This window comes from Syzygium oleosum, unplaced genomic scaffold (assembly GCF_021117445.2).
Source record: "Syzygium oleosum isolate NSW1041296 unplaced genomic scaffold, Sole_v2.1 Sole_v2.41, whole genome shotgun sequence".
Classification (NCBI taxonomy): Eukaryota; Viridiplantae; Streptophyta; class Magnoliopsida; order Myrtales; family Myrtaceae; genus Syzygium; species Syzygium oleosum.
Window position 1 is genome coordinate 2,369,156 of NW_026607525.1, and position 15,920 is coordinate 2,385,075.

General features: G+C 40.1%; 1 protein-coding gene across 5 annotated transcripts; it reads left to right on the plus strand.

The window, feature by feature from the left end:
• Positions 1-646: 646 nt before the first annotated feature.
• Positions 647-10,558, plus strand: LOC115671232 (cell division cycle protein 27 homolog B-like). Of its 5 annotated transcripts, none has more exons than XM_030592737.2 (16): positions 647-762; positions 1,258-1,330; positions 1,504-1,613; positions 1,794-1,840; positions 3,327-3,424; positions 4,058-4,368; positions 5,628-5,792; positions 6,317-6,533; positions 7,688-7,911; positions 8,004-8,069; positions 8,427-8,546; positions 8,745-8,821; positions 9,084-9,203; positions 9,335-9,554; positions 9,662-9,943; positions 10,135-10,558. In XM_030592737.2, exons 1-16 carry the CDS (start codon positions 658-660, stop codon positions 10,183-10,185), a joined length of 2,286 nt encoding a protein of 761 aa, XP_030448597.2. In that variant the 5' UTR covers positions 647-657; the 3' UTR covers positions 10,186-10,558. The 5 variants fall into 5 exon arrangements, with proteins under 5 accessions (XP_030448597.2, XP_030448598.2, XP_056161966.1 ...); XM_030592738.2 differs by having other exon boundaries at positions 5,637-5,792; XM_030592739.2 differs by having other exon boundaries at positions 726-762; positions 1,512-1,613.
• Positions 10,559-15,920: the final 5,362 nt, after the last annotated feature.

The following is a 15,920-nucleotide window of genomic DNA, read 5'->3' on the forward strand; positions in this document are numbered from 1 at the left end:
TTTAAATGATTCCCAGCACCTACCTATCAACGACAAGCATACATTTCACATAATACCCTTTAAACATTCTCGAGTCCCTTAGAAAACTTTAGATACAGAAATATTATGGAATAACATGCCTGAAGTCATGGGCTACCTTGGCCTACTTTCTCGATCAGATGGGCACGGTGGACTCTTGATTGTGACACATGTCTCCACCGCACCGCCGCCCCGAGCCCACGACGAGCTTCATCGGTCCATGACGCCACCGCCGCAAAACAGAGATTAAAATGATCTTTTCCAGAGAAAAGAAAAGTCGGATTTTTTACGTCCCGAAATTTCCGACAACACATTAGTTGTCGCATCGCGTGACGGGTAATAAAACGGCTCGATCGAATGGGTTACCCGTTGGGTTCTACTTCTAGACTCCGCAGCTTGCTTTTTCGAATGAAACTCCCATCTGGGGCCCGCCCGCCCGCCCGCCCGAAACCGAACCGCGATGAATAAAAAAAAAACAAACCATGTCACGTGACCGCAGTCGTTCGAAACAGGGGACGGCACGTGCGGCGCAAATTTTTGAACCTGCTAGAGAGCAAGCAAGAAGCCCCCAGCGCCATCCCTCTCTCTCTCCCTCCCTCCCTCTCTCGCGAAGCGAAGCGAAGCGAAGCGAAGGCAGCCATGGAAGCGATGCTGGCGGACTGCGTGCAGAACAGCCTGCGGCACTTCATGTACCGGAACGCCATCTTCATGTGCGAGCGCCTGTGCGCCGAGTTCCCTTCCGAGGTTAGTTTTCACCGATTCTTCTTCTGAATTGTTTCGCCGAAGGAGCTCGAGCGTCGAATCGAGTGCGTCTCTTTTTGCGTTGGTTGCCGTGGTGCGATGCGTGCTGAGGATTCCGTCGTCCGTTTCCAATCTCTCTCTCTCTTCCGGTAGATTTGGGTGCGACTTCTTTTCGCTCCATCAGTGTCCAATCTCACTCCCTGCAGTCCCCCGTGCTTCTCGAATTCGATGTCTAGCTTTTGCTCTCAGTGGAGCGAACTTTTACTGTTGTGATTATGCGATTGCACTGCTAGCTCCTCTTTTAGTGCGCTGGTGATTTGGACGCTTCCCTGGCGCTTTCGTTTTCTGTGGGTTTTTCGCTTTAGCGGCCGTTGGGTTCGGACATATCGGTTTATGAAGCTTCGGATTTATGAATTTCTGTTTTTTTTAGCATGTTCTGTATTCCTTTTTTTATATGTTATGTTGAAGTTGAGTTCTGGGTCGTTCGGTTGCTTTCAGGTGAATCGGCAATTGTTAGCTGGTTGCTACCTGCACAACAATCAAGCTTACTGTGCTTACCATATTCTGAAGGGTAGGGCTGGTCTCCTGTGTCTTCATTGTTTCGCTGATAATTTTGTGTTTTTGCTGAATTACTCATTTATCCTGGGGTCACGCCCCTCCACCCCTTCTTCTCTACTGGGTTCCTTCTGTAAAGTTTCTTGGGTATTTGTTTCCCTGATTGATTGAAGTATTCTTTATGTGAAGGGACACAGATGCCTCAATCACGCTACTTGTTTGCAATATCGTGTTTTCAGATGGATCTGCTCAAAGAGGCCGAGTCAGCATTATGCCCTGCCAATGAGCCCGGGGCAGAGGTATGTGACCTGCCTATGCAAATGAAGCCGGTGGTCTCGATTTATTTCATAGTAGTTTAAATCTCATTGCGTGTGGTTTATATCGGTCTAACCTCATGTTGTTTGACAGAACTCGTATTGCTTATGTCTTGGTTTGATGGATGTGGTCATTTGCTAATTGCTGTTCTGTGCTGCGAGCAGGTTCCAAATGGTGCTGCTGGTCACTACCTTCTTGGCCTTATCTACAGGTTGTTATTGCATTTTTTGCAGAATCATCCTGATAGCATCCTTCTTGTATACGTTGTCTATCGGGAGTAATTAAAATGGTTTCTCTTTTTTGTAGTTGGTGATATAGATGCTATGTCATATCTAAAATGTGGACAGAGGTGAAATAAGCAAAAATAGTTTGAGAATCTCTTTCTCTGAAATTACCATGTTCGTCAGAGATAAGGAAAACTCTATTGAAGAGGTACCAAGGGGTACTGGCCCATTACAAAACGACTTCAGAGGGGGAGCCTCCCAAATACAAAAGTTATGCGCCAAAGTTTGTTTCTAACATTTCCAACAAACTAGAAGTATGAAATCAAACGTCCCCAACATAGCAAAAATGACTATTATATTACTAATTATTCATAAAAGAAAACCATGAAATTAACTCCTTGAAATATCATCTTGTTTCTTTTCTTCCAATGAGCTAAAACACAAGTAGAGGAGCCATCTGAGTAACTTCCTTGTTTCTGACAGAAGAATTAATGGCATCTCTCCAAGCACCAACTTCACGTTGCAACCCCCCTTTTGTGAATCAGTCTCTCTCCCCCTTGAAAGATTGAAAAACTATAGTCTAGATCAGTCTGGTTCAATTACATGCAACAATAAATGATTCACACAGCCTCCTTCATTCTTGAAGGTTGTGAATCACTCTCCCTTTTGTTACTTATTGTCACGGGCTTTCTTTTAAAAAATGAAGCAAGATGTAGTATAAGGTTAGGCTGCTATACTTTCATCATTTTTTTCCTATGATGTGTTTCCTTTTCTTTTTAAAGAAGGAGGGGAGGGAATCAAGAACTGCATTAAAAATTTGCATTTTCAAGGACAGTAAAATGTATTTGGCCAAAAAAGAGGGCAGTAAGATGCAGCCATCCGTTTAGGAGGAAAGTGAGATAGTAACTGTTGCTTTCCTGTAAGGAAGAAAAGGTAAGAGGATGTACTCTCTTATTCAAAACAAAAAGGAAATAGCCATGCACATTTTGTCCAGTCTACAAAATTAAAATTGTAATCGTACTAACGCAAATAAGCTAGTGGTGGAAGGAAAAGCTTTACCCTTGAACAATTTAGCATGATGTTTTAGCTCTTCCATTTCCCATTTTTCGCTCCATTCTCAGAATTCTTTACACTGTTTGTAGCATGGCAAAGCCCAACTTCTGTATGTCTAGATGTAGCTTACATAGTTTTCACGATTGGGAGCTATAAGTCTTAGCAAATGCTAGATTTGTTATATGATCTATGGTCAGTGTAATCCAATTAGCAAATGCTGGTGCTTTTTTCTAGGTTATCCATGTTTCATTGGTGTGGAAATGGTTCAAGATTGCATTCTTCATTGTTGGCTTTATAAGTGTAGACACGGCATAATCTTTGCCTGACTAAAGTATTGTGAGAGAATATGGTGTTCTTGCTAGTTAATCTGTTTTCGCATAAACAGAAAGTTCCTTACCTTTCTATGTTTGCGTCTCATAGATATACTGATAGAAAGAGAGGTGCCATCCATCACTTCAAGCAAGCTCTGTCAACAGATCCTTTATTGTGGGCTGCATATGAGGAGCTCTGTGCCTTAGGTTTGTGCTAAAGATATCCTTATTCTCTTGCGTGATTCTGAGTTTCGGTGATGATAATTGGGCATATTTCAATAAATTGATTTGTTTGATGTTATTTATTTGAAGTGCTTAGTAGATGGACATGGAAGTAGTAGAAAACCATTTGAATTAAATTGACCTGGTCTACACTTCTCAAGTACTAGTCGACTTCTTCAGCAAATGTTATATGAACACTGTCCAGTGAATAAAACATGGAAATGTTCCCTGCGCAGAGCAGTAACTTTTTTCTGCCTATTCCCTGTTTCTGGGGATTTTTCCATGTTTTTGTTTATTGTAATTGTAGTATGATGGCAATGACAAGCACACGTTTGAAATTCTGTGTTAGTTTTATTACAATTGTAAACCTATATTCAAGTATTTATGCAGAGAAGTGCCTATTGGGATTGAGTTTTTTGGAGTATTTGTCTATTTAGTTTGAGGTTATCGCGTTTCTTCCACAGTGGCATTTATCTAATGACAGCTACTTGAATCTTACATAATATTGCCACATTGGGTTCCCACTACTTTGTGAATATTAACCTTGTCACTGGGTGGTCATGTACAGGATTTTCTCCACATACAAGTCTCATTCATCATCTTTCCATGACTTTTTAGGTTCTGCTGAAGAAGCGGCTGCAGTTTTCGGTGAGGCAGCTGCTGCTTGTATTCATAAGCAATACTTGCCCAATGGGTTTTCCCCTCAAAATGCAGATATGTCAAGTGAGGATCACAACTTAAATACTGCCAGGAGGTCAATGGATGATGTGAGCTCAAGGCAACTGAAACAAATGCTAGGCAATAATGCAAGAGATGTTGCCGGAAGCTACCATGGAACTACTGCGTCTTCCCGAGGTTCTGGTCAGCCTCTAAACGGTGGATCTTCTCAGTTGTCTCAATATAATACTCCTTCCCCAGTTGCTACACAGGTAAGGTACTGTTTAATTTGGTCTGAATGGGTGATAATTATTACTTCCATATTCTTTGCTATTTGCCATGGCTAGGGGTGCCAATTCTTGAATGATCGTATAATACGAGTCAAACATGAGACAAACTTTTTGAGAGAAACGTGAATGTGACACGAACAACTCGAAATGTACATGAATTGGCACGTCTTAAGCAAATTAATGAGAAACCGAAATTCATAATTTTTTAATAAGGGAATGAAATTACACAAATAACTGATACAAATATGAGACGCGGCACGAATTGCCGTCCCTAATATAACTGAATGAGTCATCTGGTAAAATGCATGACAAGCTAATAACTCAATTTCACTTGAGTTATGCCTTGCTATTTGGTTCGATTTGTAATTTCCGATTGAACTCTTTCAAAGTTGACTGGTCTACAAGTTGGTGTCCACGATGTCAACTAAGGGTTACCACCTGGAAGTTTGTAATTTTGAGTGGCACGCACGTTTTGTCTTATGATACGCCAGTTATTAGGATCGCGGAAATCAATGTTCCTAGCGTTTCAATGCAAATTGTCTGATACTTTCACATTACATCCCTAATGCTAATAATCTCTGTTAGGAAATATATATTTATTGATACTTTTATTCAGCATGTTACTTATTGTGTTAACTATGATTTAATCATATTTTGTCAGCTTTAATGTAAGAAAAGAACAGATGTTTTTTGCAATTAAATGAGCAAAGGAAGCCTACCCATCGTACTACATTTTTTACTAGGAATTTTCCATTTTCTTTCCACATATTGGAGCCACAAACCCTCCTTGTGTCATTCTTGCTTAAGTCTAGATTCTTTATGTCGTTTTTCGTCTCAATGGAAGTTATTTCCCTACACTCAGGAGTCATTTTTGACTTGGGAAAGAAGTCGGGTACTTTTGGCTATAGAAAGTCAGATTAATTTTTTATGAAACTTATTAAACTTAATGACCTTATAACTCTTACTTTGCTTCACCATCCCCACTCTGACTAACAAGAGGCTGCGGTATATTGCATGCCCTTCTGTTAAAAGCTATTGAAAGGATGTGATGACTTATCAGCCTAAATTTTTAACGATGTTTCTCTCCGTTTTTATAAGACTGGAACAGCAACTTCTTTTCTCGTGTCGAGTGCTTTATTAGAATAAATGTAAGCTCATATAACTATGTCTCATCCAATTTTGGCTCTTAACATCTAATATTTTTTATAGTATAGATCATCTGGATGTTTCTGTTTTTAAAGTCTCTGCAGTTGTCATGTGCTGCACCCCCACCACCGTGTAGAAATTTGCAGCCAAATGGACCAAACTTGAGTGCACTTGGCGTTGATAGCTCCCCAAGGTCAACTGTAAACTCGACGATTCAAGCTCCTCGAAGAAAGTTTGTAGATGAAGGAAAATTGCGAAAGGTAATAAATTTTTTTTTCTGTCTAATTAAATGGCTGGTTTAGATTGGCTGACAATATGACAATTGCAGTTTCATTTTTTTAATGGGAGTCATCACCCAAGTTCAAACAGTTAGATATATATTAGCTTGAGTGCCTACACGATCAGTTCTTGGGCTTAACAGGAAAATCTAGGTATGTGAGGTGGGCCTTAGATTTTCTGGAGTCCTCGGCAGAATAATAGGCTGAGAATTTTCCCACCCACAAAAGAAAAGAAGTAGGCCGATAAAGAGGGTTCTCACTTATTCAGCAGAAGCTTATGCCGACCACTTTTCTTAGTTGAAGACATCTAGAAGACTAATTTTATTGTATATCAGCTTTTGAGTTATTTGAATGAATTTATTACGCTAATAAAATAGTGAGTTGATGGTTTTATGTTGTTATAGGGCATTCATGCCCCTTTTCGCTCTCAATATTGAGGTGAATATAGCTGGTCGGACTAACAAAGACCAATTCAAGTTTCTTCTCATAATTCATATCTCTTTCAGATATCGGGAAGATTGTTTTCTGATTCTGGTCCACGACGAAGTACAAGACTTGCTGGAGATGCAGCGGCAAATGCAACTACAAATGCAACATCAGCTGCTGGAAATGGTGCTAGCAACTCCTCTAAGTATCTTGGAAGTTCAAAACCGAGTTCTGCAACACTTCGTGCAGTGACCTTCCGAAAAGGACAGTCTTGGGCTGGTGAAAATTCTGATGAAGGTGACGTTTCTGATCAAGTAATGATTTTCTGATTTTACTTAAATTGATGAGTTAGAAGAATCTTACTGCATCATATTTGTATAAGAGAAGGCATGCTCTATCACTTTGATGGTAAGAGAATGGGCATGGTTGTGCTTCAAGTTTTATCAAGTAAGCGAATATGATCTTGGAAGGTCACATGTTCATGGGTCTAATGATGGTTTTGAATTTAGAAGGTTTTCATGGCGAGTATGAAGCACGCTCAACTGTACGCTTAGGCATTCATTGGAACCGAAATAAGTCAGTGTTAATCCTATTGGATTCTTGTTTTGCAGGGTATCTGAACTAGAACAATCTCAATTTCTTTTATTAGGTGTATTAAGAGGAATTTTAGATTATGCGAATCAGTTGGAACTTAAGAAGGGCTGTGAACAGATATTCTCAAATTGTTGTAATAAGTTGTCAAGTATAGATTAGTGGTTGTTAAATTTGGATGTCACGCTTGAAGCAGTGAGGAATCAATCCGATTCCTTAATGGCAGTGCATCCTGCATGTAAAGAAAACAGTTGGATAAGTGCCCACTTAAGAATGGGAACATGATCCAGCCTCTAGGACCCCATGGTTGCCTCTCAAAACGCATAGACAATTATAATTCGAAAATTCATTTCTTTGAGTTGGAAACCTTTAGAAGTCCTTGTTGTTTGCTTAGCTTTGTTAAGATTGTGAAGGGCATAGTTAACTAATAAGGGATGTAAACATCATATGTTTTGTTGGACAACTTGGAAATGTTTATGGAAGTGAGCAGTGGTCATCTCCCTTTCGGCTATTTGTGTTCCTGTCATTGAGTCCCAAAACCTGTGGCTCAAAATGAAGTGTTTGTATAGTGTTATTGTTTTAAAGTGGTTTTCGCGGCATGAAGGAAGATTCATTGAAATATCTCATTCTCTGTTCAAAATTTGCATAAATGTGCAGAAGTATAGTTTTCTCCTGTTCTTGTTTCTATTTCAAATGGGCAGAGAGCTTTCTCTTTTGGGTTGTTTTTCCAATTTCACAGTAGATGTGTCCTGGATTCTCGCAACCTCAAAATCGTGCTGCTTTTACTTTAGTGGAAGTCCTCATTTGTTCTGTTCTAATGATTTCAATGACTAGAAATTGTCTTTATTCACATCCTCTAGGAGTACGGAATGAGGTTACTGATGATTCTCGTTTCAATCCTACATTGGCAAATTTTTCTTGTCCTTCGGGGGACAATAGAACCTTTGATCAAGAAGGAGCAAGTATGCCTGTTGCTGGGCCTGTACTGACTAGTGCAAGGGTTTTAACTGGCACAGCAGAAGTATTAGGTCTGCTAAGATTATTCGGGGAAGCCTATAGGCTTTCCTGCATGTACAGATGTCAGGTACTTTTGAATTGCCTTTGTAATAGCCAAAGATTGTGTTCTCATCTTCTTTATAATGTTCCTTTTTCTGATTATGTTTTTTCTCCGCACAGGATGCACTAGATATTTACTCAAGACTTCCACACAGGCATTACAATACAGGCTGGGTGCTTTCACAGGTAATGTTGATGAAAATTCCCCTTCACGAGATGTTATGATCTCTTTGAGCATATTGGTTTGGCATGTAACTATCAGTTAGACAAATACAGATACTATAGGATGTCAAGCTAAAACAAGAAATTTTTGTTGGCTTTCTTTTCCGCTGCAATCTTATAGATTGCGGTGGGATCCTGAAAATGCGTTTACATTTCATTGTCTGTGCTGGCTCAGTGGTTTGAAAAGAAGATGAAAGTTTCTTTGCTGCTAGGTGTTGAAATAAGCAGAAAAATTCACGACACTTTGTCTATTTTCATTAGGCAATGCTAGTGTACGTGCAGTAACAATGCGTTATGTGAACGAGCATGGCAAAATTGCAGGTTGGCAAAGCGTACTTTCAGTTGGTCAATTATATGGAAGCTGATCAAGCCTTTAATCTCTCTCGTCGCGCATCTCCCTACAGTTTAGAAGGAATGGATATTTACTCAACTGTTCTTTATGTAAGATCTCCATTCTTCAGATGCTCTCGTCTGTTGTCAGATTGAGATGTAAATCTGTCTCCCAGCTTTTGCAAGTTCAAGTAACAGTAGTCTGGTTTCTATCTGTGACTCTCCATTTCTTAAGATGCCAGTGGATTGAGCTGTTTACTTGCTTGAGTTTCGTATCATTTGCTAATTTTGTTTCTCCATTCTTTGCAGCATTTGAAGGAAGATATGAAGTTAAGTTACCTAGCTCAAGAGCTGATCGCAGCAGACCGTCTAGCTCCTCAATCATGGTACCTTCGCCCTATCTAATAATTAGTTGAGAACCTAATCTTCTCCTTGAGCATCTGTAACTGGACTACTTAGATAGATCTGCTGCTTGCTGTAACTGGTGAATATTCGTTTTGTTGATTAATTGTCAAGTACAATATAAGCTAAACCTATGCATTGTATGGGATAATGCTTTAAGTCCTCTTTGGGTTTCTGGTTGGAGTGGGCTGTCAATAACAAGCACCTTTTGTTCTTATACTTCTGCCTTTATTCAATAAAATGCAGGTGTGCCATGGGTAATTGCTATAGCTTGCAGAAGGACCATGAAACTGCTCTGAAGAATTTCCAGCGAGCGGTGCAGCTGGATTCAAAATTTGCATATGCCCATACTCTTTGTGGTCATGAGTATGTTGTTCGCTTTTCTTGTCCCTGTACTTTTCATTTGTTACATATGCAGGATAAATCTTCTAAATTGCTGCTTAAGTTTCAAATTTTTGATCATGTTGTCATAAGTTTACTATGCATTGTATCTACAGGTATGTATCTTTGGAGGATTTTGAAAATGCGATTAAAAGTTATCAGACTGCCCTTAGAGTCGATGCTAGACACTATAATGCCTGGTATGGGCTTGGAATGGTTTATCTTCGCCAAGAGAAGTTTGAGTTCTCAGAGCATCACTTCCACATGGCTTTTGAGATAAATCCATGTTCTTCAGTTATAATGTCATACCTTGGAACAGCTTTGCATGCCTTGAAGGTTGGATTGCTAGTTGCATTGAATCATTTATTTCTTTGATTGAAGAGGAATGAATTATTATTGTTTTAGTTGCGTCTTTCTGAATATTTATTTCCTTCATCTGACAGAGAAGCAAGGAAGCTTTGATGATGATGGAGAGAGCTATTTTAGCTGATAGAAAGAACCCTCTTCCCATGTATCAGAAGGCTAATATACTCATCAGCCTGGAAAAGCTTGACGAAGCCTTAGAAGTCCTAGAGGAGCTTAAAGAATATGCCCCTCGAGAAAGCAGCGTATATGCTCTGATGGGCAAGATTTACAAGTCACGGAACATGCATGCGCAGGCCATGCTACATTTTGGCCTTGCTCTGGATTTAAAACCATCAGCAACTGATGTTGCCACCATTAAGGTGATTGACTTTTCTCCATTCCACTGCTTGCTGAATCAGCTATCGTCTCCAATTCTTGGCTGTTATATGAGGATATGCATGTGCCTCTTTCTAGTTTGCTTCTCCTTTAGCTGAGATAATTCTCACGATTGCCTCTTCCTGCTAAGCGTCAGCTCTGCTTCTCATTCTTTATCTTTATAATCTTTTGACAGGCTGAGATAGAAAAGTTGCATGTCCCAGATGAAGTAGAAGATTGCTTATAGTTTTAATCAAAGCTGGGAAGTTCAGAAGAGACCATGATGCACATTATCCGGCTCTGATCGCTTGGCCTTGATGCTTGCGCTTTCAAGGGATGGCAAACATAATTGATTAGTCCTCGATCCATCGAACAAATAGTGCCCCTTCCGGCGGGCAGGTTCCTCGATCTCAGTTTTGTAGGTTACTGGGTCATTGACGGGGTGAATCGGCTAAACAAAGGTAAGGCTGACTCACATGTATGCACATCTGTACCATGTCAAAATGTAGTAGACGCTACATTCATCTGCTTCAACCTTTTTTCAGGCATTTTTACTGCTCATTTTAAGACGCAATGCCTTTTACAAAATCTAGAGGAGGCACCTCCGTCAATTCTCGCCACCATCGACCACTAGCTAGTGGTATATGTTTGGGGGCAAGCATTTAATTTGACCTGGTTTATCATTTGAGATTTTCTTTGGAAAGACAAGGAGCCCCGCGGAGGTTGTCGGGCCAATGAAATATCACGCACTAAAATCATGGGCTTAATTGTACCTTTGATTCGAGAAGTCGAATTCATATGGTACACATGAACTATCGACGTGGATCTGTTTCTCGAACCACCAAACATCCTGATTGCTTGCACAAGTTGCGCATCAATGGAAACTGCAACATATCGATGAGAAGAAAGAAGGGTCGATTATTGGGGTCAGAGTTTTAGACTTCCAAGAGACAAGGAAAATGACTTGAAATGAACGGTTCTATAAGTACGTCTCTGTTTTTCTGTGGCCGGACCACCAATAAATCACAAACCAAAAATGCCCAATAAAAAGGGAAAAGAGAGATTAATAATTTCATTCATGGACTCTTTAAAGAAACGAAGAAAGATCTTCAAAGGGTGGTTGAGAAGATCGAACTGGAGGCTCGTTGTAGTGGGTTTCTTCTACAACTACACAGCCTTGCAGGCAATGTGAAACTCAATAGATTGGTTAGAAAAGTTCAAAATCATAGGCACTCTATGATTAAGTGAATTTGGTCGCTTCTTCAGTCTTTTTCAAGCTTTGGAAGCGGCCCTATCAAGTAGCTATCGAAATTAAGCCTTCATACCCTCGCCTGTCATTTTGTTCAATTTTCTTTCTTTTGGTCAAATCCCAAGTGAAGGGGTCTCTCCCTCCCCCCTCTAGTTTCTGGTGGCCTGTAAGTCTCAAGGCTCAATTATCAGCACAAAATATCGATCCGCATTAATGGTTCGATGGTCCATTTCCCCGAGAAATTATTTCGGGGAAGCTAGTCGGGCGATCGATGTTCGCGAGATCATGGAACGATGCGTCGGGTATTCGCTATCGTCGGGGTCGTTTTTGATTGAGTCGTGGCAACGATGAGATGATCCCGAGTCGAAATGATGAAAGAAACAAAACGATCTTGCTTAAATATTGAAGCCGTCCGATTGTAACTTTAATACTCGGTGGAAATACAATTCTAGTATAGATTCTTTTTACTAGTGGATTTAGAAGTGCAAAGTTTTTAGCACAATGATGTGTTCCCAAACCGCATATGCAATCACTCTTACCAAGTGTTTAAGAGAACCCTTGCAACATTTCCATTTTAATTTGTTTGAGAATCTCTGAAAAATCAGAGGAAAATTCCAAAGATGAATCTGAATATACAGTTTGGCTCCTGAAATTTCTGCACCTATAGATATCTTGCAATTGATACTCAAATAATTCTCTTAGGCTTGTCCCTTGTAATTATTTCTGGAGTTGACTTTTTTTCCTGAATTGGCGATCTAAAAAACTGCTATATTAACTAAAAGGGTAATATCGAGATCGAAAATCATATGATTAGTTAGCTTTAAAAAGCGTGTTTTATTTCACAAAAAGTGAGTGAAAATAGCCCCACCCTAAAGAAAAAAAATGAAAAATCGTGAGAATACGACTTACTTGTCAAAATGCTTTATTCACACTCCGCTACATCATTAAGTATATATATCATAAATCAGAGTAAAATAAACCTAATATTACAAGCAAATGCCCATTTCTCTTGGGAAAAAAAAAAAGTAGACCCCTGATATAAAACTGTCATAGTGAAAGCAGTTCACTCCTAGTTTACTTTAGTCGATTAACTTTTTAAAGGCAGAAATATCTTTCATGACAACGAAATCTACAGTTTCCTTTGACTTCGTCCCCTCCTCCCAACTTTTCTTGTGGGAGAAGCTCCGGAGATGTTCAACTTAGCTTCTTCTCCCTCATGATTGATTAATCATCTCTTTTGATTACTGTTTGGGGGAAATGGAAAAAAAAAACATAATTAATGCCTTTCTTAAGAGGGATTGTTATGTACAGGCTCTTGTATAATGTTTCGGATTAGCTTTCGCTAAACAAAGTAATCAACTTTCTCTCACCGATCAAGTCCAGAACGATGACTAACTTCTGACTTAACGTGATTCACATATCAAGTAATCGATTTTACGGGGTTTAAAGAACTTATTTAGATCGCTCTTGACTATCTCTTGAAGTTTTAAAATGTTACATAAGGACATAATTTAATAACGGCGGGGCGGGCCATACAAGGAATGATGCCAGGGTTTTCTTTTTGAATAATGCTCGAGATATAAAGACCGATTCCTAAAATCGATGTATCAAATAATATGATAAAATGCGTGTTGTATACTTGAGAAGATATATCCTACTGGAATGCCTATGATCTGAATGTTTTGTGAATCATTACTTACATCTTTAGTGGTTATTTTATTTTCCTCCCCCCTTTTTTTTTCCTACCCAAGTCCTAAAAGCATCCTTTGCCGGGTCTACTATGTACAAAAGTCCAATGGATTCCATCCAACAAAGTCCCACACACAGACACAGACACAAACTTGTCAAAGTAAACACCAAAAAGCAAGCCTCTTACACACGTTTTTTCATTAAAAGAAGAAAAGACATGGGTGGTGCCCCTCCCAATAATGATGGGTTTGCTTTTCTTGTGTCGGACAGCTTTACTAAGGAAACCCTAGAAAAGGGAATCTATCAATTGAATCAACTCAAATAATATATCTTAACCTCATGCCGTTCCATATGTAACTGATTCTACTTCTATTTGAATTTTTTTGTTCTGTTTTCCTTCCTTGAGAAGGCAAAGAAATTCAGGAGATGCACACACAATCATAGTGAATTCAAAGGCCCTCAGTTCAATTTGAACTATAGCTCTTCATAATGTGTACTACAATGATAAGAGAGTGAACGAAGAATTTAAAAAGAACCAAAGAGAATGCTAGAGAAACTTAGGGTTAAAGGAAATATCATCAACGAATGACGGGTGGTTAAATGCTAATCGTGTGCACAATATGAAACTCATTTTATTTCCTAGAGCAGTCACATATAGAGCTAAATATGTAAGAGAACTGGTCCGTTTAAATTATGAGTTGTTGCGCATGTGTAAATGACGATCTACACCATTGGAATTGAATATGTCGATCCAAAATATCGTAATTCACTCTCTAGCTAAAGGCAGGAAAAGGGGTCGTCCACTCTTTCACATTCTCGCATCTTTATTGTTAAAGTATTCCATATCGTCTGTTTGTAGAGTTTAAATTGGTCTTATATTCACGTATCTCCTTTCCTCATCTTTTTTTTTTTTTTGATGACCCAGGAACCCCCCGCACGGCCGACAGCCGGAGGGGTAAACCTGGGGTGACGTTAGCGCAGGACCCACCACCACGGCGCCACACTTAAGAATCCCTAACGACTACGCTGGGGTTCGAACTCCTTTCCTCATCTTTCCTATTGCATTTTCTAACACCTACTGCCGATAACTTAAGTCTCACTTAAAAATACGGATTATGAATCATATAAATGTTTGAACCGAAATTGAGAAACTATTACGAGTTTGTCTTTCATACTTTGAATTTGTTTTTTCTCAAAGCACGACCCATCGATCGAGTCTATCCAATATCTCAAGTAGAGCTCACTATATACGAACGGGGTCCAAATCGTCGACGAGTAGTCTCGCGACAGGTGGCCCGGGGGAGGGGGCTCCATGACATTGGATCCTCCTTTCACTTTGCTTAGTACAAAACTGTCGACCCACCTAAATTGATGAGAAAACAAAAAGATTCACCATCAATCAAGCTGCCCCAAAGAGGCCGTGGGCACTGGGAGAAAACAAAAAGATTCATCATCGATCAAGCTGCCCCAAAGAGGGCCGCGGCCACTGGGAGAAAGCAAAACAGAGAGACAAGAAAACAAAAAGTATGGGAAAAGAGGGAAGCTTAAGGGTAATGGTGGATCATCCACCCCTCAAGATAAGTTCCTCGAGGTGGATCTACAAGCAATTCAACACTTTTTCTCTTATTTTCTTTTTCTTTTTTTTCTTTAAATTTTGTTGGCTAGCTATGGAATTATTTGGATAAAAAAAGCATAGAGAGCCATGGACACGTCATTTTCAATTGATAATGAGTTGAAGAAGAAAGCTCTTGGAGTTGGAGAGCTTGAGGGATTGAGATTACTTGGGTGCTTGGTTTGTAAAAGTTGGGTTGCTTAGAAATTCACTGTCTTTTAACGTGGCATCCACGTCCCCTTTCTTTCTTGTACGTAGAATGGTGATTTGACATGGTCTTAAAAAGTGACACGGGGTGTGTCGAGCCAGATCTTTCTCTTCTCTAATTGAACACCTGGCAAAATCATATTTTATTTTCAATTTCAGGATTTTAGCTCCCGGAAATTCTAGAACAAACGGTGGACCAGTGCCAAGCAAATCTGTCATAATAGAGTGCATTAAAAAGGCGATTCGAAATAATATCAAGGGTTAATATCACGAAAAATCCTAAACTGATACACCTATGATAAATTTATCTCAAATTAATTTTTTGACTACCAAAAATCACAGGGAAAATTTTAAATCAGTACCCAAAGTAGAGTCATTTTCTTAAAAAGGGGTCCAAAGTGGACATAGTATCAAATAAGGGCATGAAGTGCTCAATCAATTTCAAATAGGAGCCTGAAGTGCCCAATTAGTCTCAAGTAAGGGCTTGGGTTCGCCAGCCGGTCAAATGCTCACCGACCGGCGAGCATGTCACTGTTTCAGTGATTGGAACAAGGACAATTTCGTCTTTTACTCTCTCTTTTTTTCTCTTTTCCTTTTCCTTCTCTTCTTCTTCTTTTTTTCCTCTTGTCCCTCCGCCGGCCATAGCCTGGGCCAGCGGAGGTTGCCGGCCTCAGGCGGAGGCCGCCCTAGCCGGCGTTGGGCGAGGGCCGCCCTCGCCTAGGCTGGGCAGGCGAGGTCACCCTCGCCGACCGACCCTAGGTTTCCCTTACTGGCGTCGGGCGGCCCTCGCCCGACGCCGGTGAGGGCGGCCTCTGCCTGAGGCCAGCAACCTCCGCCGGCCCCGGCTATAGTCGGCAGAGGGAAAAGAGAAAAAAAATAAGAAGAAGAAGAAAAGGAAAAGGAAAAGAGAAAAAAAAAAAGTAAAAGATGAAATTACCCTTGTTCGATCGAAGACAATGACGTGCTTTTCCGGCCGTGAAGCATTTGACCGGCCGGCAAAACCCAGGCCCTTACTTGAGACTAATTGCGCACTTGCCCCTATTTGAGACTAATTAGGCACTTTATGCCCTTATTTAACACTATGTCAACTTTGGACCCCTTTTTTAGAAAATGACCCCACTTTGGGTATTGATCTAAAATTTTCCCAAAACCCCAAACTGATACACCTGTGATAATTTTACCCTCCGTTAGTTTCTGTTAAATTTTACTGTGAAATTGCTTTGTT